At 39.9% G+C, this 27,878-nt stretch overlaps 1 protein-coding gene across 2 annotated transcripts in view; it reads right to left on the bottom strand.

The window, feature by feature from the left end:
* The window catches only part of pde4dip (phosphodiesterase 4D interacting protein), a 410,955-nt gene that overhangs the window by 168,974 nt on the left and 214,103 nt on the right, over positions 1–27,878 (bottom strand). For both annotated transcript variants that reach the window (XM_048539238.2, XM_048539241.2), the window contains 4 exons: positions 13,306–13,429; positions 9,872–10,038; positions 3,973–4,132; positions 1,921–1,974 (listed from right to left, as the gene is read on the bottom strand). In XM_048539238.2, coding sequence (XP_048395195.2) covers positions 1,921–1,974; positions 3,973–4,132; positions 9,872–10,038; positions 13,306–13,429 — 505 coding nt within the window. The remainder of the gene's footprint in view (positions 1–1,920; positions 1,975–3,972; positions 4,133–9,871; positions 10,039–13,305; positions 13,430–27,878) is intronic.

Here is a 27,878-nt window from a genome sequence, read left to right as displayed (position 1 = left end):
TGACATTAATCTTTACATCCTCTCTGGTCACAGGAAGGTTGCCAAAGGACTGGAGGACAGCTAATGTTGTACCATTACCTGAGAAGGTGGTAGGAATAATCCCGAAAACTACCGGCCAATAGGTCTGACAGAGAGAGACAACACTGGAAAGATATTCTGAGTTATAGAGTTAATCTCCACTTAGAAAGGCAAGCATTTAATCATGGATAGTTAGCGTGGCTTTTTAAGGGACAGGTCATGTCTGACAAATCTAATAGAATTTTGAGGTGGTGTGGTAGTGGGGCTAGTGAAGTCCATATGACCCTCAGTAAGACTTTTCACAAGTTTTGTATGGCTGGCTAGCTAAGAAGCTAAGCACCTGTGGGATCTAGGGAATTTGTCAAATTAGATCCAAAATTGGCTTAGAGACAGGACAAAGACGGTGATGAATGAAGGATGCTTTTGTGAGTGGAAGCCTGTGTCCAGAAGCATATCACCACAAAAGTGTCAGATCCTTTCCTTTTTGTTGAGTACATTAAACATGTCAACTTATCATGTAGAAAATATTTATGGATAAGGAAGTTCACAGAAGACACAAAAATGGGTGGAGTAGTTAATAGCGAGGAGGACTACAGGACAATATAAATTGGCTGGTTAGATAGGCTGAAAAGTGGCAAATTGGAATTATTCCTAAAATGTCTAGGGTGGGGAAGTGCATTTTAGGTGAACTGACAAGGCAAGAAAGTACACTTTTAATGGTAGGACCCTAGGAAGTACAAAGGATCCGAAGGACCATGGTGCACATATCCATTGATCTGTGAAGGCAGCACGACAGGTAGATCAGACGGTTAGGAGGGCTTTTGGGATACTTGCTTTCTATTAGCTAAAGCAATGAATACAAGAGCAAGGGGGTTATGATGGAGTTGCATCAGATGTTATGCCACAGCTGCAGTTCTGTATGTAGTTCTGGTTGCCACATTATAGGAAAGATATAGTTGTAGTAGAAACAGTACAGAAGTGGTTTACTTGCCTGGGGTGGAGTGATAAAGCTATAAAGAGAGACAAAATAGACTGAGGTTTTCTTCTTTACAGTGGGGAAGGCTTCTTTCGGAGGTGGGGGGGGGAAGGGGGAATCTGAATGAGGTGTATAAACTTCTGAGAGACACAGACGAGGCAGATAGAGAGAAACATTTCCCCTTAGTAGTCATGTCAATAACCAGGGTCACAGTTTTTAAGTCAAGGAGCAGGAGGTTTGAGGAGTAATTTTTATGTCCACCCAGAGGGTTGTGAGCATCTGGAATTCACTGCCAGAAAGGTTGGTACAGGAAACACTATTTACTTGAGCGCTTGAAACGCCATAGCATACAAGGCTATGGGTGAAGTGCTGAAAAAAGAGATTGGAATAGAAGGATGTTTGATGACTGGCACAGGTGTGGAGCTGGATGAACACAGCAGGCCAAACAGCATCTTAGGAGCAGGAAAGCTGGCATTTCGGGCCTAGACCCTTCATCAGAAAAATCCTGATGAGGGTTCCAGGCCTGAAACGTCGACTCTCCTGCTCCTCTGACACTGCCTGATCTGCTGTGTTCCTCCAGCTCCATATTGTATTGACTCTGACAGGCCCAAGCTCTACTTCTGTGCTGTGAAAACACTACGGTTTTATTATTCTGAAGTCACTCAGTACTGTTAATGTGGGTAAACATAAGACAACTGTCCCTGGTTAATTGGCTTTTGGCACAGGATCTTCCAAATCCAACTCATCAAGCAGACAATTCTTGTATTTAAAATGATGTCCGAAATGCAGCATTAATCAGCAACACAACAATCCCAGAGTTCATATCATGTGGAGATGTGAATATAGTGAAGCTGATAAAATGTACAGAAACAACACACAAACTCACATTGATGTCCAGTATTGGATATAAAGTAATTCACACCTACTTGCATTTCCTGCTGGGTCCTCAACTTCTCTCTGCCCAGTTCATCTTGCAAATCCTAGCAACACAGAAAATAACTAATTGTTTACTGTGAGGCACCATGTGCAATTACTCAGCAGCTCAGGGCAGTTTATCAGAAAGACTTCACTTTGCATTTGGCCAAGAGCGCAGTGACATAATTTGAGCCTCGAACTCGTACAAGCTTTAATGTTCAGAGGTCTACTTAATACTTATTACATACTACCGAATACTGTTTCTCCCATCAGAAGCATTCTGAAATGAAAACAGTACATTTGCAGGGTTCCAAATTCAAAGACCCATACTACACTGGTCAGAACAAATATGTCACCAGAAAGAAAAACGTGGGTGTCCCAAATCTTGCACCTGACCTCTGGATGTCTAATTGCACAGACAGTAGGATAAGTTTGGCATAAAAGGACTGTTTAGGTCAGATACCGATGATTCAATTCAGTTCTATAGAAAGCTTAAAGGAGTACAGAAAATCCAAAGATAAAATTGAAAGAAGGTTAAGAGAGCAAGATTGGGCACAAAAATATTCATAAGCGGAAAATCAAGGAAAAATCCCAAAGATGTTCTACAAAATGTATTAAAAGAACAGGGATCTACAGAGGTAAAAAGGGCAACATGAGCAGAGGAATGCAACTGCAGAGGGGTAAGATGCAGTTGTTCTAATTAAAGAAGAATATGCAACATTGTAGGGTATAAACATAATAGGAGGAAATATTCAGGGATATTCAGGCATTTTTGAAAGTAACCAGCTTGACCAATTTGATTGTATTACTTAAGGAGTAACATTCAGCATTACTGAGGGAAACACGTTTGATATTGTCTATGTAGAGGTTACTAAGGGCTTTGACCATGTCCCAGCTGGCAGCCTGGTTAGAAAAAAGTAAGAGCCCATGGCTTGAATGGCAATTGGAAAGTTGTATCAAAGTTTGGTTCAGTGGCAGGAAGCAAAGTTTATAGAAGAGTGTCTTTGTGATTGAACGATAGTTTCCATTGGGGTCCTGGAGGGCTGAGTATTGAATTCTTCACATTTAAATCATTTATATAAATCACAAAAAACAAGCAGTGATCAGCTGAGACAAAAATTGGCAATGTGGTTGATAGTGAGGAAGGAAGCTGCAGACCAGAGTAAAATCTCAATGGACTATTCTTTGGGGCAGAAAAGTGACAAATAGTGTTTAAATCAGAGAATAGTGAGGGAATACTTTAGAGGAGGGAAAAAAAGACAAGGGAATAAGCAATAAAAAGGTATGATACTGAGAAGTGTAAAGGAGCAGCGGGCCATGGAGTGCTAGTCCACAAAATATATGTAGGTAGGTATTATAAATGAGTTGGTTAAGGAGGCACATGAGATGCTTTCCTTTCTTAGCTGAAATGCAGATATAAGAACAGAGAGACTATGGTAAATCATATGAAACTCTCGGTAGGTCACAAGTGAAGGACACACAGAGTGCACCATTCTGGTCACTGCATCACGAGGATGTGATCGCACCATCGAAGGTGCAGAGGAGATACATGAGGATGTTACCTGGAATGGAAAATTTTAACTATGAAGAAAAACTGATGGGCTGGATTGGTGCTGAGAAAACAAACCTGGCTCAGCAGAGTTTTAATTGAGATGTACAAAATTGTGAAGCTTACATAGATTCTCTGTCCACGATATCATTTCCGTCAGTCAGTAAAGCAATCCCATTCATAACATGTCCTATTCATAGCTGGTAAAACACTCTTTTACATAAAGAATTTAGGTACAGAGGTCAGTGAGCTAAAATTATTGTTTGAAAGGTTATCGGTCCATTAAAATTAATGGGCAGTAAATGAAGAGAACTGTGAGGGGGATGCATAGACCTCCATGTCTGAATTTCCCACATTTGTTCCTATTGCACAAAATTCATGACCAGGAATATTAAACATTGAAGTGTACTATAGTGATTTCCACAGGGTGACATCATGAGAGGATAATTAAAATAAAGTGAATGGCAGTTAATCAAACTGATGTCCAGGCTTACAGTTTTAAACAAGCACTTACTTCAACTTCACTTTCTTTCTGCCGCAATGTATCGGAGAGCTCTTCTACACGATATTCTAAACCATCAACATGGTTTCCCACCACAATCTGACTTTCCTTGTTCAATTGACCTAACTGAACATCTTTAGTTCTTAGTGCTTGGGTCAGCTGATCTATTATTCTGCAAGGGTACAGAAGATATTTACATTATTTTGAAAACTCTACATGAAAAATTATGACCACATACTCCTAATACTGTACATTAAAAACAGACTGCAAGATGATGCCATTAGCTTAGTGGTAGACTACTGCACCCGCGTCTGTTATGTTAAAAGAGCCAACGAGCTCAAACTGTAAGTCACTTTTTAAGCAATATCATTGTGAGAGAAAAATCACTGCAAAGCATCTATTGGCAGCATTAGTATTGTCGCATTGCAATGTTATGAAAATTTCAGTTGATCTAAATGTGTAGCACCACGGAGATGTTACATCATGGGAAGAATCATGGCAGCATTATAGTAATTCAACATTGCTAAACAAAAAATGGAGCAATTGACGTTTTAATGCAAACTCAACTATGCTGCAAAAGATCGTCAGTATGACTTGTTCAAGATATATTCAGAAAAGAAAAACAGCTCTGTTTTGAAAATTTTCAGAAGATCGAAATTAAAGCTGCAAATAACGTCAAAAATAAGTACAAATTCTGGGACACTTTTTATAGACCACTATATCCATTATTTAAATTACTGGAAAGCAATTACATACAACAAAAATAGTAGAATGCCTAAACGTACATAAAATATTTATCTTTATAGCACAGCAATTGCTTTTGCATAAGCAAATTAATACTGTATCTTTGTAAAATAGCACCAACTTCCCAGAACTGGCAATGCATGAATACACTGGTTGCGTGTGAAAGAGCAAAACCTGAAAGATTAAATACAGATTCAATTGCAAGTGATTTTAGTAAAAGATGGTGAAGAGTCAGGTTCTGGAGCAACTTTGCCTGCAAACTGCATGCGTGAGCTGGGAAAAAAAACCCACGCATATCCCATGACGTTCTGCCCACCCCACAGTGACAAAGCTCCAGCCTTATGAACCATTAGTTGATATTTAGTACTTGTGCAATAGCTTCCAATAGCATCAGAGCTCCAGCTTCTGACTGAATGCAGTCCAAAACAGGGAAGCAGCAGGAGGTTAAATGGGGGTAGGGAAAGAGGCTAGACCACAACTTGGAAGTTCTAGGAGCAGGGAGCTTACAGTCTGCAAAGACAAGGCTCAGGCAACACAAGGTTTGTGAAGTAGCCAGGCATTCTAGAAAGACACAAGTAGCAAGATACATTTTAATTTCATATTTTTAAGCTTAGTTTTCTTAAGATAAAAGAAAAAAAGGAATTTTCAAGCTCTTTAAAAAAGAAATTCTATGTACAAAACGAACAGCTTTCCAAAATGGTCAAAACCGAAACGCCATCTTCAATATATTAATGGCAGATGTGAATCAGTAAGATTTTCACATATCTTGAAATGGACAACGTCCTAAGCATTATTTGTTCTAAAGCAAATACTGAAGGTGAGATTAGCACTGGAAAAAGAAATCCTCCAACAGTAAATTGGAACTACCTAAAGTGGCATTGATCTAAAAATTTCCACAGGTTCTGCTACTAGTTTAATGAAATCACAGCAAAGGTGGAATTTTACAAATGCTTACTATAACACCAAAACATTGAGAGATGACGTTAGTATACACACAGTACAAAAAGGCCAATCCTGATATGGTGAAAATTCTAATGAACAATGTTGTAATTTTAATGAAGGTGAATAGTTCCCTTGCAAGACGTTCATGATCATGTGGTGAGGAATGCAGCAATTCAGTATTCTTTTAAGGTTAATATGCAGTTAATTGGTAGTTAGGAAGGCAAATGTAATGTTACCACTCATTTCAAGAGGGCTAGAACACAAGAACAGGGGTGTACTGCTAAGGATGTATAAGGCTCCGATCAGACTGCATTTGGAATATTACGAGCAATTTTGGGCCTGCAACAAAGGAAGCATTACAGGGGGTCCACAAGAGATTTACAAGAATGATCCCAGGGATGAGGGGCTTGACAAATGAGGAGCAGTTGATGACTCTGGGTCTGTACTCAATGGAGTTTAGAAGGGTGAGGGAGGAATCTCATTGAAACTTACAAAATATTGAGTGGCCTAGATAAAGTGGAGTCAGAAAACGTAATTTCTCCGCTAATAGGGGAGAAAAGATCCCAAGGCACAGTCTCAGAGTAAAGGGACGGCCCTTTAGAACTGAAAGGATGAAGAATTTCTTCAGCCAGAGAGTGGTTAATCTGTGGAACTCGTTGCTGCAGTGGGCTGTGGAGGCCAAGTCATTGAGTGCATTTAAGACAAAGATTGGTAAGTTCTTCATTAGTAAAGGGATCAAAGGTTACAGGGAAAAGGTAGGAGAGTGAATTGGTAAAACATATCAGCCATGTTCAAATGGCAGAGCAGACTCAATGGGTTGAAAATCTACTTTCCAGGTGGTCACAAAGCAGTTGACTAAAATTGAAGATAATAAAGTGTGGAGCTGGATGAACACAGCAGGCCAAGCAGCATCACAGGAGCACAAAAGCTGATGTTTCGGGCCTAGACCCATCCTCTCTGATGAAGGGTCTAGGCCTGAAACGTCAGCTTTTGTGCTCCTGAGATGCTGCTTGGCCTGCTGTGTTCATCCAGCTTCACACTTTTGTTATCTTGGATTCTCCAGCATCTGCAGTTCCCATTATCACTGACTAAAACTGAAGGATTGCAACACAGTCAGTGTCACTAAATAGAGCAGCCAGAACCACTTCCCCCCATTAAACAGATAACAGATACAGATAAAGTTCCTGGATGAATTCCACGAACTGTCTTTTTGTATGTAGAATTTTCAATCAGAATCTGAACTTCTTTGCAAGACAACCTTAGCAGGAATTTTGAAACTGACTGCTTGCTACAGCGTCTCCACTGCGGCAGCAAGCAAGCAGTTTTATGTTAACAGTGACTTTGATTTACAGAAGATGGTGGCGTTTACATCGGATGGAATTGCTGTTATGCTCGGAAAGAAAAATGGAGGTGCAGCCATGTTGTGATGTGAAGTCGAACATTTATTGGCACATCACCGTGTTAATCAGAGAGAAAATCTTGGAATAGATAATGCTTAGAAGCAGATCTTGATTATGTATGAACAAAAGCTAAGTTGCTGGGAAAGCCCAGCAGGTCTGGCAGCATCTGTGGAGGATAAAACAGAGTTAACGTTTCGGATTAGGTGACCCTTCCTTCACTGGACCCAAAACGTTAACTCTGCTTTCTCCCTCACAGATGCTGCCAAACCTGCTGGGCTTTCCCAGCAACTTTTTTTTTTGTTCCTGATTTACAGCATCTGCAGTTCTTTTGGTTTTTATTTGATTATGTATGATATCGAAATGCTTTAAAGAACAATGTATGTAATGTTCAGCAGGTCATCCGTGATATAAAGGCAATTTATTGAATTTGCTGAAGTCACAGAGCGTGACGCAGTGACATTTCAACTTCTGAATGAAGCGAGGTGACTGTCAAGTGCACTCATGTTAACTACACTTTCTTGATCGAAAACTACTTCACATAACAAGTGAATAAGTGCATGGATACAGTAAATAAATATTACATGAAAATGCTCATAAAGTCACAGTATTGCATTGCATTGACAGTTCTGAATGATGTTCTAGGTGAAATGGCATAATTGTACAAACTCTTTCAGAGGAGCCGTCTGGCAACAATTGAAGCTATGCAATTTGCAAAGGTGAAGATTAATAAACTGAAGACTTAGTATCTAGGTGAATGCCTTTACTGGAGGGAAGTGGTTCTGGCTGCTCTAGAAAGTGATGCTGACAGTGTTGCGATCCTCCAATTTTAGTCAACTGCTTTGTGACCACCTGGAAAGTAGATTTTCAGAAGAGGAACTACTGGAGTGGTATGCATATGATCAGGTGGCAATCATCAAGGTAACTGATTATGAATATAGAAGACACAGTGTTATGTAATTGATATCAAAATACTCCACTCTTTTACCAAACAATGGAGAAAGTGCAACCACAAAGATATATGAATGATACTACAGTGTCAAATTTTGTAGGAAAAGTCAAGGTGGGCTCCATTCATGGCTGATCTGACGGACCATCCTGCAAAGATGACCAATTTCAAGAATTATTAATTTTTCTGGATGTTTGTGCAATATTTCATGCAATCAGTGCTTACTCTGTGTGCGGATTTAGCCTTAAAACCTCTATCAACTTTAAATTCAGAAACAGATGAATGATGGATCACTTGAACAATTTGATACAAATTAGGGTGTACATTTCATTTGGACAAAATATAAATCTGGATACAGTACACAATCATAATCATTGGTCAGCAAATAAAGACAGGTGCCAAAAGGGTGTGAAGAAATTACTAGGGTCGTATTTTTTGCTGCTTACTATACTGTGTAGTGCCTCTCTAAACAGGACCTCAGACATCTGAACCAAAACAAAACTTTATTTATTTTAGTTGGGACAATGCTTGCATCTGTAAATTGAAGCAGTACATACATTTTTATTAAAAATCCACTACAGAAAATTTGCTATAAGACTTCCACTCAATGGCTTACCACTCAAACTACCAAAGTCCTACACAGGTATCAAAAGAAATTACAGGTAACTTGTCAAGGAACATGTGATGCAAACAAGGATTCAGTCTAGACTGGACAAATAGCAAAGTAAGGAGAGGGGTTGAGTGAACACAGACTATGCCTGATATGTGCAGTGGGTAATAAGTGACATCTGGTTAACACATGGCAATAAACTAAACAGATTAGAAATTGAAAAATGACCACATCTGAAGTACTGTGAATTGTTTTAGTCCCCTGATTTAAGAAAAGATATTATTTCATTGGGAGGAAGTTCAGCAAAGCCTCACTAGAATAATTCCCAATATGGAAGGATTACTTATAAGTGAAGATTAAACAGATTGGGGTTTAGAAGAATGAGAAGTGATTTCATTGAAACATACTGGATTTTTTAAAGAGGTTTGTCAGGGTAAATGCTGATAGGATGTTTTCGTTATGAGAGAGTCTAGAAGCATGGTGTCAGACTTAAGGGGTGCCAATTTAAGACTAAGAGGAAGAATTTCTCTAAGAAGGTTGAGTGTCTTTAGAACTCCTTACACAGAAAGCAGTAGGGGCAGAGTCCTTGTGTCTATTTAAGGCCAAGACAGATTCTTGATCAGTAGAAGAATCAAAAGGTAATGGAGAAAGGAGTGGATGTTTCGGATCAGTCATGACTCTATTGAATGGCCAAGTTGGTTTGAGAGACTCTGAACTGCACTACTCCTGTTTCTTTTTCTTATGGTCTTATGGATTTAAAGTTTATGAGAAATGGAAACCTGTGGATTTTGCCAGAGTTCAGTCTTAAAAAGTGTTTAAGATTGTCTCTCCTTGTGTATAAATAAATAAATGATTGTAACCTGTTACCAAGACTCCTGGTCACTTGGTGAGTTGAACTGCATGTGTTCTTAGGAATTTAGTTGTTGAGAAATAAATAATGGCCATTGCGATAAAATAACACTTTGAATAATATTGTGGAATCCTCAAGTTTTATCAGCAGGCGTAGAATAGAACTTTTTGAATACTACTTGAATCTGCCTTTCATCAGTCATGGAAATTCTGTCTCGTAACATTCAAGTCACAAAACAAATGAATAGCTCGATTTGAAATTCTGAATAATTTTAGATGTATTCAGATCTCCACACCAATTAGAAATCAACAGTGATTCAAATTCCTGCAACATACCCTTTCATCAAATATCTACATGTAAGTGGGCCCAGAGCTTTTATTTCCAAAGCATTATATTAACATAGGTTTCCTGCACTTTACCTGTTTTTTTCTGTTAAAGCTTTTTCATTAGTCTTCCATAATTTTAGCTTCTCTTGGTTTTCCTGATTACAATTGTTTAGTTTCTCCTCTAACTCAAGGGATCGGAGTTTCTCAGCCTCTGCAACAGCAATCATCTTCTCCACTTCTTTCTTGGCCAGCTTGGCTTCCTGTTTGTACCAACACAATTAGTATTACATTTAATTTTTTAAGTTTTATTTTAAATTTCAAATGTTTGTTACGTCTTAAAGCATCTGATGAAATTCTGTACCCTGTTTTCTGTCTCACTAAAAGACATATTGATGGGTCACTCGACCTGCAACTTTAACTCTGATTTTACTGTACCAGTTAGAAAACTGCACCATGAAACCCTGTGATTCAATCTACTAGGAGTGACAGGAATATTGTTTCTCAATCTGCCAAAAAATGAACTAGACTCAGCCAGCACTTCCAAACATGTACCATCACTAGTCCAAGCAAAGTCTAACCACAGAGAGAGTTGAAAGATTCTCTCAAGGCAGGAATAGCTGCTGTTTGCGGGGCTGTAATATCAGGTTACTGCTTCTGCCACAGCTCTCATTAGTACTTTTGATTCATCCAAACTCATTGGTTCCAGTGCTTTTTTTGGCTGATCTATGACCTGTCACCTATAAATGTGAGCTAATCCAAAACTTTGTTGCCTGTGTTCTAACTTACATCCGGTCCCATTTACCCATTGTTTCTACAGTTTCTAACCTACATGGGCTATTGGCTCACAAAAAACCTTGGATTTACAATTTTTATTCTCATGTTCAAACTCCTCTATGATCTCATACTTTCTTATGTCTAAAAGCTCAACTTATTATTCAACCTTCAAAAGTGCTCTGTTTCTCCAATTCCAGGCTATTGTCACCTGCTCCCACCAGTTCATTTAGAACATAGAACATTACATTACAGCACAGTACAGGCCCTTCGGCCCTCGATGTTGTGCCGACCTGCCATACCGATCTGAAGCCCATCTAACCTACACTATTCCACGTACGTCCATGCGCTTATCCAATGACGACTTAAGTGTACCTAAAGTTGGTGAATCTACTACCGTTGCAGGCAAAGTGTTCCATTCCCTTACTACTCTGAGTAAAGAGACTACCTCTGACATCTGTCCTATATCTTTCACCCCTCAATTTAAAACTATGCCCCGTCGTGCTTGCCGTCACCATCCCAGGAAAAAGGCTCTCCCTATCCACCCTATCTAACCCTCTGATTATTTTAAATGTTTCAATTAAGTCACCTCTCAACCTTCTTCTCTCTAATGAAAACAGCCTCAAGTCCCTCAGCCTTTCCTCGTATGACCTTCCCTCCATACCAGGCAACATCCTAGTAAATCTCCTCTGCACCCTTTCCAAAGCTTCCACATCCTTCTTATAATGCGGTGACCAGAACTGTACACAATACTCCAAGTGCGGTCGCACCAGAGTTTTGTACAGCTGCAACATAACCTCTTGGTTCCGGAACTCGATCCCTCTATTAATAAAAGCTAAAAACACTGTATGCCTTCTTAACTGCTCTGTCAACCTGGGTGGCAACTTTCAAGGATCTGTGTACATGGACACCGAGATCTCTCTGCTCATCTACACTACCAAGAATCTTACCATTAGCCCTGTACTTTTCCTTCTGGTTACTCCTACCAAAGTGCATCACCTCACACTTGTCTGCATTAAACTCCATTTGGCACCTCTCAGCCCAGCTCTGCAGCTTATCTATGTCTCTCTGCAACCTACAGCATCCTTCGTCACTATCCACAACTCCACCGATCTTAGTGTCATCTGCAAATTTACTAACCCATCCTTCTACGCCCTCATCCAGGTCATTTATAAAAATGACAAACAGCAGTGGACCCAACACCGACCCTTGCGGTACACCACTAGTAACTGGTCTCCAGGATGAACATTTCCCATCAACTACCACACTCTGTCTTCTTTCAGCAAGCCAATTTCCGATCCAAACTGCTATATCTCCCACAATTCCATTCCTCCGCATTTTGTACAATAGCCTACTGTGGGGAACCTTATCGAACGCCTTGCTGAAATCCATATACACCACATCAAGCGGTTTACTCTCATCTACCTGTTTGGTCACCTTCTCAAAGAACTCAATAATGTTTGAGGCATGACCTTCCCTTCACAAAACCGTGCTGACTATCCCTAATCAATTTATTCTTTTCGAGATGATTATAAATCCTATCCCTTATAACCTTTTCCAACACTTTACCAACAACTGAGGTAAGGCTCAGTGGTCTATAATTACCAGGGTTGTCTATACTCCCCTTCCCGAACAGGGGAACCACATTTGCTATCCTCCAGTCATCTGGCACTATTCATGTAGACAAAGAGGAGTTAAAGATCAATGCCAAACGCTCGGCAATCTCCTCCCTGGCTTCCCAGAGGATCGTAGGATAAATGCCATCCGGCCCAGGGGACTTATCTATCTTCACCCTCTGTAGGATTTCTAATATCTCTTCCTTGTGAACCTCAATCCCACCTAGTCTAGTAGCCTGTATCTCAGTATTCTCCTCGACAACATTGTCATTTTCTAGAGTGAATACTGTTGAAAAATATTCATTTGTTGCATTATCGTCTTCTTTTCATCCATCTAGGCTCTAAAAGCTGGAACTCCCTCCCTAATCCTCTCTGCCTGTTTCTCCTATTTGAAGATCTCCCTCATAACCTCTTTCACCAAGTCACTGGTCACTTGCCCTAATGTCTCCTTCTTTGTCTCAGTATCAACAACTTTGTCAATTATAGTCCAGCAAAGTGACTTGGAACAATTTACAACACTAACAGGTGTGACACAAAGACAAGTTGGAGATATTTTAATGTGATAATTTATTAGCTATACTATACATGACAGGAATAGTCTGCCCAGATCCTGTCTTGCCTTACTGCCACTTTAAAAATCCAGGCTACTTTAATGAGGAATGATACCACGTAATTCATCTCATGTATTTTTTCTTTACTCTTAGAGCTGTCGATACTCAAGACTGCTCTAACATCTCTGCTTTGATGGCTCTTGGCCGTCTGTTAAGACAACATCACTTGCTTTGTGAGAAGACCTCACAGACTCTGCACAGTGCATTACCACTTGGCATGGTTCAAGTTAAGAAGTAACTAAGTATCTGAGAGCATAGAATTAAGCCTGTAACCTTCCCATTTTGTTGCTCTGCTTAGTGCTTTAAGGACTCTACAGTAAAAGTGCACATCATTCTTTAAAAATAATCGAGGCTTCTTTGAAGTACAGGTGGATTATGAAGATTAAAGGTTTCATAATGGTTGTGAAGACAGGCTGAAGAGCCTTCCACAACTATGCTGTGGTATTTCAAAAAAGTTACTTCAGATGATGTGGAGTTAAATGAAGGGAAGCACAGATTAAGGCCACAGCTGTTCCATGTCTTCACTCACCTCCTGCAGAAGCTGAATCTTATTATGTAAGATAGCTTGCACATGCTCGGTTTCCAGTTGTCTCTCTTCATATTTCTGGTAGATGTCAGCCTCATTTTGGTTATGCAGGTTTTCCACAGCTTTCCTGATAAATGTAAGAGGAGAAAATTACTACTTGATCACATTGCTCCATCAGAGGCCAGTATCACATCAGCAAATCACCCTTTATGTACTCATGAACAGTTCTTGACTATAGTACTGATGCCTGACTCTGTATGAGGCAGAGCACCAGTATCTCTGGCACGCAATCTTTATGTCAGCCAGCGCTCCCTGATTGGGGCTGATAATCTGGTCCAATCAGGGAGCTCATTCTATGAGGTCCAGCTGGCTGGCCTCACTTCAATCACTACAACATCAAACGTTGTTCATCAGCAGACTATGTTTTTAAAGAACCTTCTGCTATTGCAGGATTTGGAGGGCAGTGAAACACTGACGTTTTGTTTATACAGTCAAATTGCCGTTATATGCATCTCAATTATCCAATATCCTTCTAACCCATCAGGATTTCAACAGCTAAAATGTCTTGTGGGAGAGTTAACCTCACTGCGTATCTCAATCACATTTGATCTGTTACTTGAGATGCACCTTTTTTGATTTTGTCCTCTTGTCATTGGACAAAATGTTCCACTTCTATTTGTTCTGTGTTTGACTTTATTCCTATATCCAAGATATGTTACCAACCACACAAATCTTGTAACTGATAATTAAACATTGGCATTTCTATTATTCACTTGGTGACCTCTTCCATACAGCAGATAGATGTACTACTTTCCATATTTGCTATAGTTGCAGCACTTCTTAAAAAAAAGTTGTTCCATTTTAAGCTATGAAAATAGGAAGATATACTGCAAACATCTAGAAATATGGACTGGGATGCAGCGCCATCATGTATCACCACTAGCCTAGTATGCCAGACTAATATTTGGTGAAATGGGTTCGAATGCCACAATGAGATTTGAATCAATGAAAAGACTGGTATTAAAAGCTATTCTAATTGTGACCATACTGATTGCAGCAAAAACCCATCAGCTTTACTAATGTCCTTTAGGGGAAGATAACTGTTCCTCTTACCTGTCTGACTCACAGGTGACTCCAGACTCACCGCGATGTGATTGACTCTTAACTTCCCTCTGAAACGTCCTAGCAAGCCAGTCAGTGTGGGGAACATTAGAAGTGGGCAATAAATGATGGCCCAGCTAGCAAGGCCAATATCTCATGGAAGAATAAAGAAAAATAGATCTTTGAATGGCAAACGTAAAGACCAGTCAGCTTTGATCTTAGTTTTTCATCCGACACCAGGTTATGGTCCAACAGGTTTATTTGAAATCACAAGCTTTCACAGCATTACCCCTTTGTCTGGTGAAGTCACCTTCAGAGCTTCACCTGACAGAGGGGCAACACTCCGAAAGTTAGTGATTTCAAATGAACCTGTTGGACTCTAACCTGGTGTCATCTGACTTCTGACCTTTACACCCCAATCCAACACCAGCATGTCCACATAACAGTTTTTCATCCAGAATAAATTCAGAGTCTATCCAGACACACGTTTGCTGAACAAGTCTCTTGCACTTAAGAATGATGTTAATAAGATTGTTCTGTTTCAAAACTGCATCATTAATTTAGAATAAAATGAAAGGGGTCATGAGACCTATTCTTGACTACTGACCAACAATAGGCCATGCTGGCAAAACTGCTAGAATTTAAAAGGAGGCTGGAGCTGTTTTTCAGAAAAGATGGTTTGAAAGTCGTCACATTTAGATGAACTGTCTTCAGAGAATCCCTACAGTGTGGGGACAGGCCCTTCAGCCCAACAAGTCCACAGTGACCCTCAGAGCATCCCACCCAGACCCATTCCCCCATAACCCACCTAATCTACACATCCCTGAACACTTGGGGCAATTTAGCATGGCCAATCCACCTAACCTGCACATCTTTGGACTGTGGGAGGAAACTGGAGCACCCGCAGGAAACCCACGCAGAAACAGGGAGAATGTGCAAACTCCACACAGACAATTGCCCGAGGGTGGAGTTGAACTTAAGCTTCTGGTGCTGAGAGACAGCGGTGCTAACCATTGAGCGACTGTGCCACCCCAATAATGGAGTGGCATCAATGTTTCACTGAGGTTAAACTGCTCGTCTCCAAAGTTGCAAGAAGTTGTTGAGAATGTTAGTTTGTAAACATTAAGGTTTAAATCATTCAGTCACCTCCAAGATTAAAAAAAGAACTGTGAGGGCTCTTGCAGTACAGTGATTGTGTCTTGAACTCAAGTCTCTTAGTCCAGAGGTAAAGTCTCACCTGAGGCAGAGATGCATCTCTGATCAAGTCCCTATAGTTCACAACACAGCAGTGTGCATCGGTGCTTGCACTCACATTAAAAATTAAATTTGAGAATTTGAAATGAGGTTGGAAGGTTCATCTCACTTGCATCAGAGGGAGTATTATCTGAAATAACCCTCAACATGAAACACAGTTCTGCTGTTAGAAGTTACCAGGTTGGGACAGAAAGGAACAGAAGTAAACCCTCTGGAGTTAAGAATCACTTTGGACTGGCCTGGGAAAATTAAAAAGCACCCAAAGGTATAGTGTAAAATACACCTGTTAAGTAGGTTTTTCAGTTATGTTATAAGTGGAAAGAGAAAAGTTCTGTTTTTTATTTTAAACTAAAATAATACCTACAATATTAGAATTTATACAATAATGCTTTTAGTCTGGTTGTTACAGTAAAAACCTTAAAGAATGAAGTCTTATTGTGTCATACTTCCAAGTATCAACTGGAAGTTCAAATTTCTTTTAAAAGTCAGTGGTATCTATGGTGATTATAACAATGGTACTGGAATTATTCTGTGGTGTTTCCTTTCCAGATGATTCCAGGGCTTCCAAAACAGACAAATCAACTTTGACTTAACTACAGAATTAACCCTCCAAACTGTGGAATAGCTCTGACATCATATTTGTATGCATTTCAAACATCTCTAGGCCTATCATTTCATTTATAAGTGATAAATTGAACCCGGAGAGCTATTGTGTGCTCAGATACACTGGAAGTTGTAAATCATTTCTCAGAAAGCTATTTTGAATGTACAGTTAATACGTGAAACAAATGATTAATGAATAGCCAACGTTGGATAAGGTGTCCTGCATGCAATGCACCAGGGGAGCAGTAATTCTACGAACAAATACATACTTACAGGCACAGACTGAAGTGTCTGATTACAGAATGCACTTGAACATGACCAAACAAGTTTGAAAAAAAATACAAAATCCCAAACAATTCCCAAAAGTCTCTAACTGCATAGCCTCCAAAAACTTACTTTTGAACAAGTGAGAGTGTGTTTCAGGTCCATGTCAGTGTTACTCCTGCAGTGGTGAAAGTGTTCATGAGTTCTGGGATTACTAAAATCTCACTAAGGAATTTGGCTGTTATTGTTTCTGACGACAGATGATGAAATGGACATATTACACTTCTAGCGGTCACTTGGAGAGGGATATTTTAGGAAGGGGGTTGAGCATTGTTGGGTGTATGGGGAGGACAGTATTGTTGGAAGCATGAGGAGGTGAGCATTGTTGGGACGGTGTGGTGGGAGATGAGTGCTCAGGGATGCAGGGCGTGAGCATCATCAAGCACAGGGGATACGGAGGAGTGTCATGATGTGGAGACTGAGCATTGTTAGGGACTAAAGGGCTGGTGAGTGAGCATTGAGTCATAAAAAAGTGGGGTTTGCAGACGGAGGGTTTGACCATTGTACAAAGAGGATTTTTTTCCTGGTCTTCTTATTCCTGACATTCCTGATAGCTCCTTATGTACCTATTCCTGAGATTAACAGCACAAGGAGGATGACGTAAATATCTAGGTGATCATAAGATCAAAAATCTCCAACATCGCAAATTAGTGTCAGAGACAATCTCCAAAGGATTCAGGCAGCACTATTCTGCTATCAGAAGTTTAAACTTCCCAGCTGAATGCTATACTATGTAAAAAGGTGTCCAAAGAACTTTTGGTGCCAGATAAGCCATATTGAACCATTACAGTTCTCCAATCTGTCATGTGGCTTGCAACAGGATTGTAAAAAAATTTCTTCAGTGAGTTTGTATTGCACAATGTGGAAGCTGGATCACAGCTACACCAGGCCAATACACAGTTAATAATTAAGAGTAACATATTTAGCTTTGGAGGACAGAATGTATCACAAATAGCACTGGCCTTAAACAGTGCGCGCAGGGATCACAGAGGTTTAAAATGTATTAACACTTTAAACTTCATGCTAATATGGGGAAAATGGTGCATCATTCAAATGGTGCAGCCTTTTCTATGGTACAGTCTGCACAAATGAGAAGGTCATATTTTGTTTTCAGTGCAGTTAAGACTGCTGTCAGGTCCATGTTGCAGCCTCAGCAAAGGTCGCAGCTGTCGTGAACTAATAATAAAACACTGTGATAGCTGTAAAGTCTGTGGATGTGACACTGAGGCAGGGCGACACAGGAGGTTGTGAATATTCCTACCAACTCAGTTGAACATCTTTTTCTTTGGAATGATGGCTGACTTCAATATAAGTAAAACATTTCATACAGCTCCCACATCAGGCACATTTACAAATGGTTGGATGAAATTCCCTGGCCAGTGTTCCCAGCTGATCATTGCTGTTGACCATATTCAGGATTGTTCATGTCATTTTGAAGCTTAAATCAATAGTGTGTTTTATCCTTTAGGCTGTGTTTCTTAGGAATAGAACATAGAACAATACAGTGCAGAACAGGCCCTTCGGCCCTCGATGTTGCGCTGACCTGTGAATTAATCTAAGCCCATCCCCCTACACTGTCCCATCATTATCCATATGCTTGTCCCAGGACTGTTTAAATGCCCCTAATGTGGCTGAGTTAACTACATTGGCAGGCAGGGCATTCCACGGCCTTACCACTCTGAGTAAAGAACCTGCCTCTGACATCTGTCTTAAATCTATCTCCCCTCAATTTGCAGCTGTGCCCTCTCGTACAAGCTGAAGTCATCATCCTCGGAAAAAAGACTCACTGTCCACTCTATCTAATCCTCTGATCATCTTGTACGTATCTGTTAAATTCCCTCTTAGCCTCCTTCTCTCCAATGAGAACAGACCCAAGGCCCTCAGCCTTTCCTCATAAGACCTTCGCTCCAGACCGGCAACATCCTTGTAAATCTCCTCTGCACCTTTTCCAATGCTTCCACATCCTTCCTGTAATGAGGCGACCAGAACTGCACACAATATTCCAAGTGAGGCTGCACTAGTGTTTTGTACAGATGCAGCATGACATCACGGCTCTGGAACTCAATCCCTCTTCAAATAAAACCTAACACACCGTATGCCTTCTTAACAGCACTATCAACCTGGGTGGAAACTTTCAGGATCTATGTACATGGCGACACCTAGATTCCTCTGCACATCCATACTACCAAGAATCATTCTGCCTTCCTATTATTCTTCCCAAAGTGAATCACCTCACATTCATCTGCATTGAACTCCATTTGCCACCTTTCAGCCCAATTCTGCAGTTTATCCAAGCCTCCCTGCAAAAGGCAAGTTACTCACTCAGAATTTTAAGACGTTAACCTGCTGTTGACATATTTATGACTAGGAATGATTTGGTTTCCGGAAAAAAGTGAGGGTTTCAGTGATAATCATGCAATTGAATGGTAAGGGGCAATGGTTCAATTTTCTCTTGTTGAAGATGGTTATTGCAGAGTACTTGTGGGACACAAATCTTACTCATCACTTATCAGCTCAAGCCTGTGCATATTTTCCAGGTCTTGTTACAGATGGACTGTGGCTGCTTCAATATCTCAGGAGTTGCAAACAGTGATGCACATTGTGCAATCACCAGTGAAACATCCCCACTTCTGACCTTTATGATGGATGGTAGGTCATTGAAGAAGCAGCTGAAGAGAGCTGAGCTTACATGTTTCCCTGAGGGGCTTCTGCACAGATCTCCTGGATTGACCGCAAGCAACCACAACTCTCTCTCTTTTGGTAGATTTGACTTTAAACAGTCAAGAGATCCCCTCACTTCTAATTACTTCAGTTTTCTTAGATACCTTGCTGCCACACTTGGTCAAATGCTGCAATGATGTCAATGGCACTCATTCTCACCTTACATCTGTAGTTTAGCTCTATGTTTGAACCAAAGGAGTTGAAATATGAGATTAGGAGCCAAGAGACCCTGGTGCAAAGAGTGCCCAGTCACAGAGACTCCACTTGGCAGTGCTTTGTCACTGCCAAATGACAGATGCAACTGCCTTTCAACTAGAAGTTTAGTCCCTGGAGTCCGCCCTCAAGTGGTGTTCAGCACAGTGGGGGTAAAAGCCCTCGGTGTTATCAGTGCTTGCTCAAATCCAAATTCAGCTTGGAGCTGCTCTCTCTCCCTTGTCAATTATGAAAAGCTGCCTGGCATAATGGCTGCATTACTTCATGCCCATTGTTTTTACTCCCAGGCTTTGTTCCTACCCCCTGAACATTGACATCAATTGGGTTGTCCCTGCATGTGCTGTCAGCACCACATTATGTGTGCAATATAGTGGCATCAGTTGAGAATGTGCAGTTTCAATCTGGCTTCAAGACATCAGTGGCCGGTAAATGACATCACCAGGCCATTTGCAAATATGCAGTTGACCATTTTACTGATACTTTTATGTTCGTACTAGTCACCACTATTTTAAAAGGCCTGGCTGCATTGCAACTCATCTCCATAACACTAGCAGTAAATAGAATCAAAAATATTAAATATGCTTCAAAACCTTTTCCAACTAGTTAAATGGCACCTCAACCTTGTGAATTCCAAAGAATACAGGGACTGGTAGAGGGGCGCTACATGCCCTAAGTCTTGCTACTCCTCCTACTTTCTTATCCTTTCATTCTGTTCTACTGTTTATTTCTATTACCTTTCTTCCTCTTTATCTTCGAATGATTGTCCTTTTTTTCTTCATTCTTTCCTCTCTCCCTCTCATTTTTGGTTCACCCGATCTATCTTGTTCAGTTTTGTGGGTAACATTGCATTTTTATTTCTATTTAGCAGACCACTTTTGATTTTGATTCTCTGCATCATTAACATTTAAAGGGGAAAAAAAATGGGTGAGACGCAAAGTCGACTTTAACAGCTGTTTTTCCACCAGCGATGCAAGTTAATATTAGCTCCACTGGTGGGTTAATTTATTCTCCTATTCTGGTTTTCCTTCCATTTTCCTTTTCAGGCATCCTATACTCAGTTTTTGGTTCAGTCTCTCTTGTTCAAACAAACCATTTCTCTCACACTGTTTCCACTCCCTGCACTTGTATTTTTCTCCTTTATAAACTCACATTCTAATCTCACGTCCAGGTTAATACCCAATTGTTTTTCTCCTTCCAACTCCTGTTCACTACTCTCCCTGCACCCACTCTCACTATTTTAGATTCTCCTTCATTTTAGGGACACACTTCCTCCCCCCCTTAAAATGTCCAGTTAGCAATCTGAATACAGGAAATCATTTTGCCTTAACTGAATAATCTAATGGGCTGAACAAGGGAACAAGTACAATCTAACGTAAAAATAGACAGCAGATGCATGAAACTGGATGATAAAGAGAAAATGTCAGAAATGTTTAAAGGATCAGACAGCAACTATGGGAAAAAGAAACAGCTAATATTTCAAGGATAAACGCTGTTTTACAAGTGCAAGTTACTTTGTTATTTGTGAAGGCACTAAGCTGCGCCATCTGAAAATTGCGCATATTCTGGTTCATTCATAAATTGAAGAAACCAATCTGGAAAAATAAAGTGGATATTTTCATCTGCTCTTTTTACTGTAACTTTTATGTTCTTTCATGCAACCATTTCCATTGATTTCAACAGGAAAAAAAACACTGTAAATCAACACCAATTTAATTTTGTTTTGAGAACAGCAAACACAGATTAATCACACATGCCTTGAACCCACTTATATTGGTCATTTCACTGGTCTTCCCTGTTGCTGATCTCAGAGCTTTCTTACGCACCTGTAAAATGGTTATTGCTTGACTTTCCAATTTACTCCTAACTTTCTACTTAGTGTCCCTAGAACGCAAAGCCTTTGTCACGTAGACAATTAGTCCCACAGAAACACAAATAATCCATTTTAACATTTTGTACTGCACCAAACTGTACTCAGAGCGTTTGTGGCAACCAGCCCAGTAACGTGGAAATTGAGCTTTTATATGGATGTCCCTAGTTATTTATGGAGCTGGGAATACAATTCTTCAAAAACTAGTGTATAAACTCTTTGAACACCAGTACATAACTAATTTAATGCAATTTTTCCTATATTTTCTTTCCTTTAGAATTTTAGTGTCAATTGTTTTTAATTTCTTCCCTTATTTTATTTCATAGTTGAACTGATTGAATGGACAATGAACAAAGGGAGAGGTTTAAAGTGAAGCAGAAGCTGGTAGCCAGTTTCAAAACTCGGAATCTTTGGTAGCTGTGATAATGGGAACTGCAGATGCTGGAGAATCCAAGATAACAAAGTGTGGAGCTGGATGAACACAGCAGGCCCAGCAGCATCTCAGGAGCACAAAAGCTGACCGTTCGGGCCTAGGCCCTTCATCAGAGACCCTTCATCACCTCTCTGATGAAGGGTCTAGGCCCGAAACGTCAGCTTTTGTGCTCCTGAGATGCTGCTTGGCCTGCTGTGTTCATCCAGCTCCACGCTTTGTTATCTTTGGTAGCTGTCATCATTCTGAAGAGAACTACTGTACATTACCTTAAAGTTGTCATAGTCTTACCAGATCATAGAACTGCTCTCTCATTAGGAGATCAATGTCCAGTGGTAGTTTACATTTTCTTAAATCAACCTGTTCAGAGATGTTACTACAAATTGGATTGTATTTGCTTGCAAAGAAAGGTCTTTTTCCATGCTGCAACTTAACATGATGATGCATGATCTAACACTACCATCAACTGTGCTCAACAAGTTTCCACAAATGAATTCAGAACGAAATTAATCTGAAGCTAACTGGCAAAAATTCTGGTGTTTTTAAGCACAGTATGTTATTATGATTGTGAATGTGATGTCTGCCTGAAGCAGACTGAACAGTAACTTTTAAAAAGGAATTGACAAATACTTGAAGAGAAAATTTGCAGGATTAAGATGAAATAGCAAGGGAGCAAGGCTAATTGGAATGTGATTACTAGGTGCAGGCACAGACATGACAAGCCAAATGAGCTCCTGCTGCATCCTATGACTGTTTTGTTTTAAGATTTGGTGAAAGGGACGCATTAGCCTGGATGTTGTGAAAGATCTGAATCTTATCTTGATTGTACCATGGAATCTTTTACATTTTCCTTAGAATGGCTGGTAGGATCCCGGTTTATGGAAGCATAATGCCCATAATGATGCCAGCCCACACAGGAATCTTAATAGTGGCATTCTACTGGCGAAACAATGCAACAATACTAGTTGCATTTCTACAGAATGCAACCACAAAGACAGTTCACAATACTGCCACTTCCCCATCTCCCTAGCAGCATTAGTGATACAAAGTAGAGAGATGTACAAACCAGGAAAATTTCAGATGACTCTCAGTAATCTGACATTAAGAAATAAAATATCATTGTGCACAGAGTGTAAATCCCAAAGCTGCTACACAACACTGCAAAAACAATCTAAATCTGCAGAGGAAAGCCTGAAGTTCAAGATATCCTGTATTTTAACAGTAAATCCACTGATGCTTTTGCTATAACAGCACTGTCAGGGCTCATGTTACTTGGTGATCACCAGTATGAAGGGGAAAGCAGGTGTGTAAACCTAGGAGCATATGACAGAGCCCACAGGAATACTCTACACCAGTTCCATTTATAGTAACATGTACCCTGAACAGATGTACTTCAAACTGTTATCGCAACACTAGAGTTGAAAAATACTTGTACAGAACATTAAAGCAAACTGAATTGTAAGGCACCTGCAAAAGGAAAATAACCAAAAAGACAAAATGAGCCAGGTTGCTGGCTACCATCCATCCACATTTAAAGTACAACATTTATTGACTAGCACACACATAAAACAGGTATGAAATTGATATTAGTTGTTTGTAAATATGCTAAATCAGATAATGTAGACCCCAACATTGACACATTCAAAACTTATTCCCTTATAGAAATAAAATTGAGCCAAATTATGTTTCTGTTATATATATTGATACCTTTGTGTGTCTTGCATTTCTGTCTATTTCTTCTCCCAAACCCTCCTCCATTACCCTTTCACCTTGGCTCATATGGTCCTAAGTTCAACTATCCCCTGGGGCTTGCAAAAACAAAAAAAATCAAGCTAACATTCTAGTGCCATATTGAATGATGTTCCAGAGAGGGTAGTACAGTCTTTTGGGTGGGATGTTAAACCAAAATCTGCTTGCTTGAATGCATGTAAGATATCTCATGGCACTATTTTAAGACATTATTCCCAGTATCCTGGTCAATATTTATGCTTCGATCAATGTCAGAAAAATCAGGATTATTGGAATGCCCATGATATTGCTAGTTCTGGGAATGGGAGTTAACTGTGTGCTCATTATGTTGTCACATTTCCTAATTACAATAGTTACTGCACTTCAAAATATACTGGCTAATAAACTTTAAGATGTCAAGTGTTTACAAAAAGTATAATATTACTTTAAACATTTCCTCTGTATTTTCTATAGCATCTATTTTTCTCTTCTCTCCAATCAGATAGAAGGGATGGGATAACTTGGTGCAGAGTGAAATAAGTCACTGGTGTCAGCATTTGAAGTGAAGTCAAGGGGAAATGTGGCCTTTTGTACATTTGTCCTCATACTATACCCCCTCTGATTAGCATTATCTCTCTTCCACCCTACCTCCTGTACACTCACTTGTTCCCACTGTCTGTCATTCATCCTAACCAGAACTATCTACTATTCTTTCCTACATTCACTTGCTTGCCCAAAAGGCTGGTTATAACTGGCCATACTCCAGGATAGTGGTGTGGTTGTGATCATGTTTTATAGGATTGAGTCTAAAGCATGCAGGGACAGGTTCTCTTTGAATATAATTGCCTGGACAAAGTCAAACAAGTGTATCTCAGATAATAGGTGTCAATTTGATTACAATAAGAGATGCTTTATGGATCAACATTGACTGGGCATCCCCATACCCCCTAACTGTTTGGTACACTATTTGGTTAGAATGTGCAGCCCTCTATCTGTTTCACTTGTCATAAGCTAAGGTGCAGATTTGTGCAGCTTGCATGAAACTTTCTGGTCAAACGTTTGGGAGGAACAATGGCAGGCATCTAATACTCATCCTTTCACCTTCCCCCCAAGGTAAATGGGAAGGAATACCAATGAAACACCTACGCTGTCCGCTTCGCAATGGGGTGATAAAGCAGGAGTAAAAGGTTGATTTGGAGGAATTCCTTTTTCACCCCTAAGTTTGCACATGGTTTCTCCACAGGAATGTTGATCAGCAAAACTGACTCAGTCATTCTAGCTCTCCTGATTGAGAAGTAACTTTCCTTTCCCATGAGGAAAGGCCCAATAGAAAGAGGATGGAGACAGCAAGAAGACAGTTAAACTCTAAATCAAATAAACACACAGATATTAACCATAGTGTCCATAGTTTAGTTCAACGGGTAGGGAACATAGGTTTTTGTTACATAATGTGTGCCAAATGCTTATGTCTGATCCAACTTATTCTTTATTATGCTATCATGTGTACAGAAAACCCTTGAATATCCTCCAGATGTTTCTATGTATAATATGTGCAAGTTCTCCAAGTGAGTGCGGATTGTGTGTTACCCAATAAAAAAAGAGTTGCAAATCGAAGTACAAACTGGACTTGGATTTAAGATTGCTGTTCAAAAGATTATCACTCAACTTGCAAGCCAAAAATTCTCAACATTTACAAAAGAACTAAAAATGCATTGACTTATTCAGTGCTGGAAAAGGATTTGAAAAAATACATTTTCCCTCAATTCCTCCAATTACTGTATTTAGTTGTGTTCACAGCTCAGTGTTAAATAAGGTTATAAGTTTAAATTTTAATTAGTAGTGTTAAATCAACAAGTTCTTGCTTAACAAAGATGTAATCAATATGTAGCTGAAGCAGATGAATGGTTTTTAGATACAGATCAGCACGAAGAGCTCTTGTGGTGCACTGTTAAAGCCCCTAACTCTGAGCCAGAAAGCTTGGGTTCAAGATACACCTGCCCCAGAGGTGTATAATAACACATCTAAATAGGTTGATTAGATAACATTTCCAGACCAGCATCTCTACTTCTGAGCCAAAAAAACCCATGTTCAAGTTTTACTTGCTCCAGATCTTCAGTAGGCTGGTTGATCTCATTTGATGACAGGTGACTTCAGCAGAATTTGCCTGGGAAGGCAAATATAAGCAGGGTCCAAAAGTATTGAAATTGTATTGAGACACATTAGATAGTATGTAGAAAATATGAATTCTACTGCACTCTTTATAAATTTCAGTTTGAAATGTTTTTCTGTCAGGATGTACGCCTAACATGATATCTATATTGTGCACAGTACTCAAGAAACAAATTAGGTTAGGGACCTCTTCCTAATCACCATCTCATAACTTTAGTGGAATCTGTGGTACCGCAAGGAAATCAGGATCAGATTCAAAGAACATACAAGCTCATAAGAAGAATGAGATTTGGATATTGTTCCTGAAAATGATTCACTCAGTCTTGCATGAAACTGGCAACATGTCAACCTTTGGGAAAGGAAGGGAAAAAACTGGGACGGAATTGCTGTGAAAAGTTATCTTCCATCTAGTATAGGAAATCTTAAAACAGCAAGTTATTGGAGTTTGCACCATGTAAAATCAATTGAGTGAAGATTGTTATGAGGATGTTAATAGAAAATGGAATGCGTTGTCAAAATTGTGGAAAATGTTTTCAGTTGCACTTCAGACCTCCTCAAAAAGTATTAAAATTGCCCTATCATCTGACAGTTTCCAGAAGGGAAACAGTTGGCTATATCAGGTTGCGTCTGCCTGGAATCTAGTCAATGTAATACAGCTCCTTTATCATTGTACTGAACTATGTTTAGAAACATGCATCAGGAGTGCAGAATGAAATATTGTACGTGAGGGGGATTTATGTTGACATACAACCTACTGCTCAGTCTTCCTAATATAGCAATTGTTGGTCGGATTTAATCATATGCAAGTAATCATTGCCTAGTTATATAAACAGTGAGGGTCAAAAACAGTCTTCATAATATAATGTTTCAAAATTACAACACTAACGGAACTCCACTGATTTCAAAAGCTGGGATCATGATTACAAAAGTAAAAGCTTTTACAAAAGGGGTGTCAGTTGACAGTGCAAGTGTTTGTAAATGGCAACATGTTAGAAGTCCAAAAACTGTTCTGTTTTCTGGCAGGCTGCTGCAATAATTCTACAAGGTGCCACAAACACTGGGGCACAGAAGCCTGGACTCCTAAAATAATACGAGTATTTTCAATCCTCTTATTTTGAGGCAGAGCCTCCACTCACCTGCCCCAAACAAGATCACTGATACAAAGAGGTAAGCCCAAGTACAAGAACTCTCTGGAGTAACTAGCTTCCAAAAAAAATGCTCATGCAAGTTATCAGAATTCCAGGCCCAGAGATGAGGTAATCTAATTTCTAAAGCTCTTGAGTACCCTATGGCATTGTTTTATGTTGGCAAAAAGTGACCTGAGCCCTGAAGAGAAGATTTTATTTTAATTGAATTGATATCAAATTCCTTACAAAGGGTGTCAAACAGATCACAAAATTAACTTTCAGGGCATTGAAGTATTTGAGAACCAACCAGGCTGGATTTCTTGATCTTGAAGACCGACCAGTTTCTGGGTTGAGCCTTTTTCTGGTACAGATTGGTGTCGGTGGAATGGGTTTCAGTTCGTGGGGCACTGGCACCTGTACCGGGGTAGGAGGGAGCTGTTCCAGTTGGACAACCTTCACCTGAATAATATTGGGGTCTGTGTCTTGCTGAATCAAATAGCTAAAGCTGTGGAGGGAGAGATAATGGGAGCTGCAGATGCTGGAGAATCCAAGATAACAAAGTGTGGAGCTGGATGAACACAGAGGCCAAGCAGCACCTTAGGAGCACAAAAGCTGATGTTTCGGGCCTAGACCCTTCCCGAAACGTCAGCTGCTTGGCCTGCTGTGTTCATCCAGCTCCACACTTTCTTATCTCAGCTAAAGCCGTGGAAATGGCTTTAAGCTAATTGAGGTGGGTGGGTGAAAGGGGTGCGGGAGCAGAAATGTAAGCTACAAAGGATGAGGATATGGCAGCATTTACAGGGCAGCTAATTTGATAATGATACCTAGAATGGGGATGGGAAATGAGAGAGCATACAAACATTTAAAAAAAAATCCAATTTAAATAGGCTTAAAAGGGAGAAAGTTTTTTAGATGGGCAAAATTAATGACTCCTGAATGCATGTGGTATTCAGAACAAAATAAATAAATTAATAACGCAAATACAAGAGCAACTAGGGCAATGAATGCTGATCCGGCCATCGATGCCCACTACCCATGA

Source organism: Stegostoma tigrinum, chromosome 8, assembly GCF_030684315.1.
Source record: "Stegostoma tigrinum isolate sSteTig4 chromosome 8, sSteTig4.hap1, whole genome shotgun sequence".
In the NCBI taxonomy this organism is placed as follows: Eukaryota; Metazoa; Chordata; class Chondrichthyes; order Orectolobiformes; family Stegostomatidae; genus Stegostoma; species Stegostoma tigrinum.
This window is presented reverse-complemented; position numbering and strand designations above follow the sequence as displayed.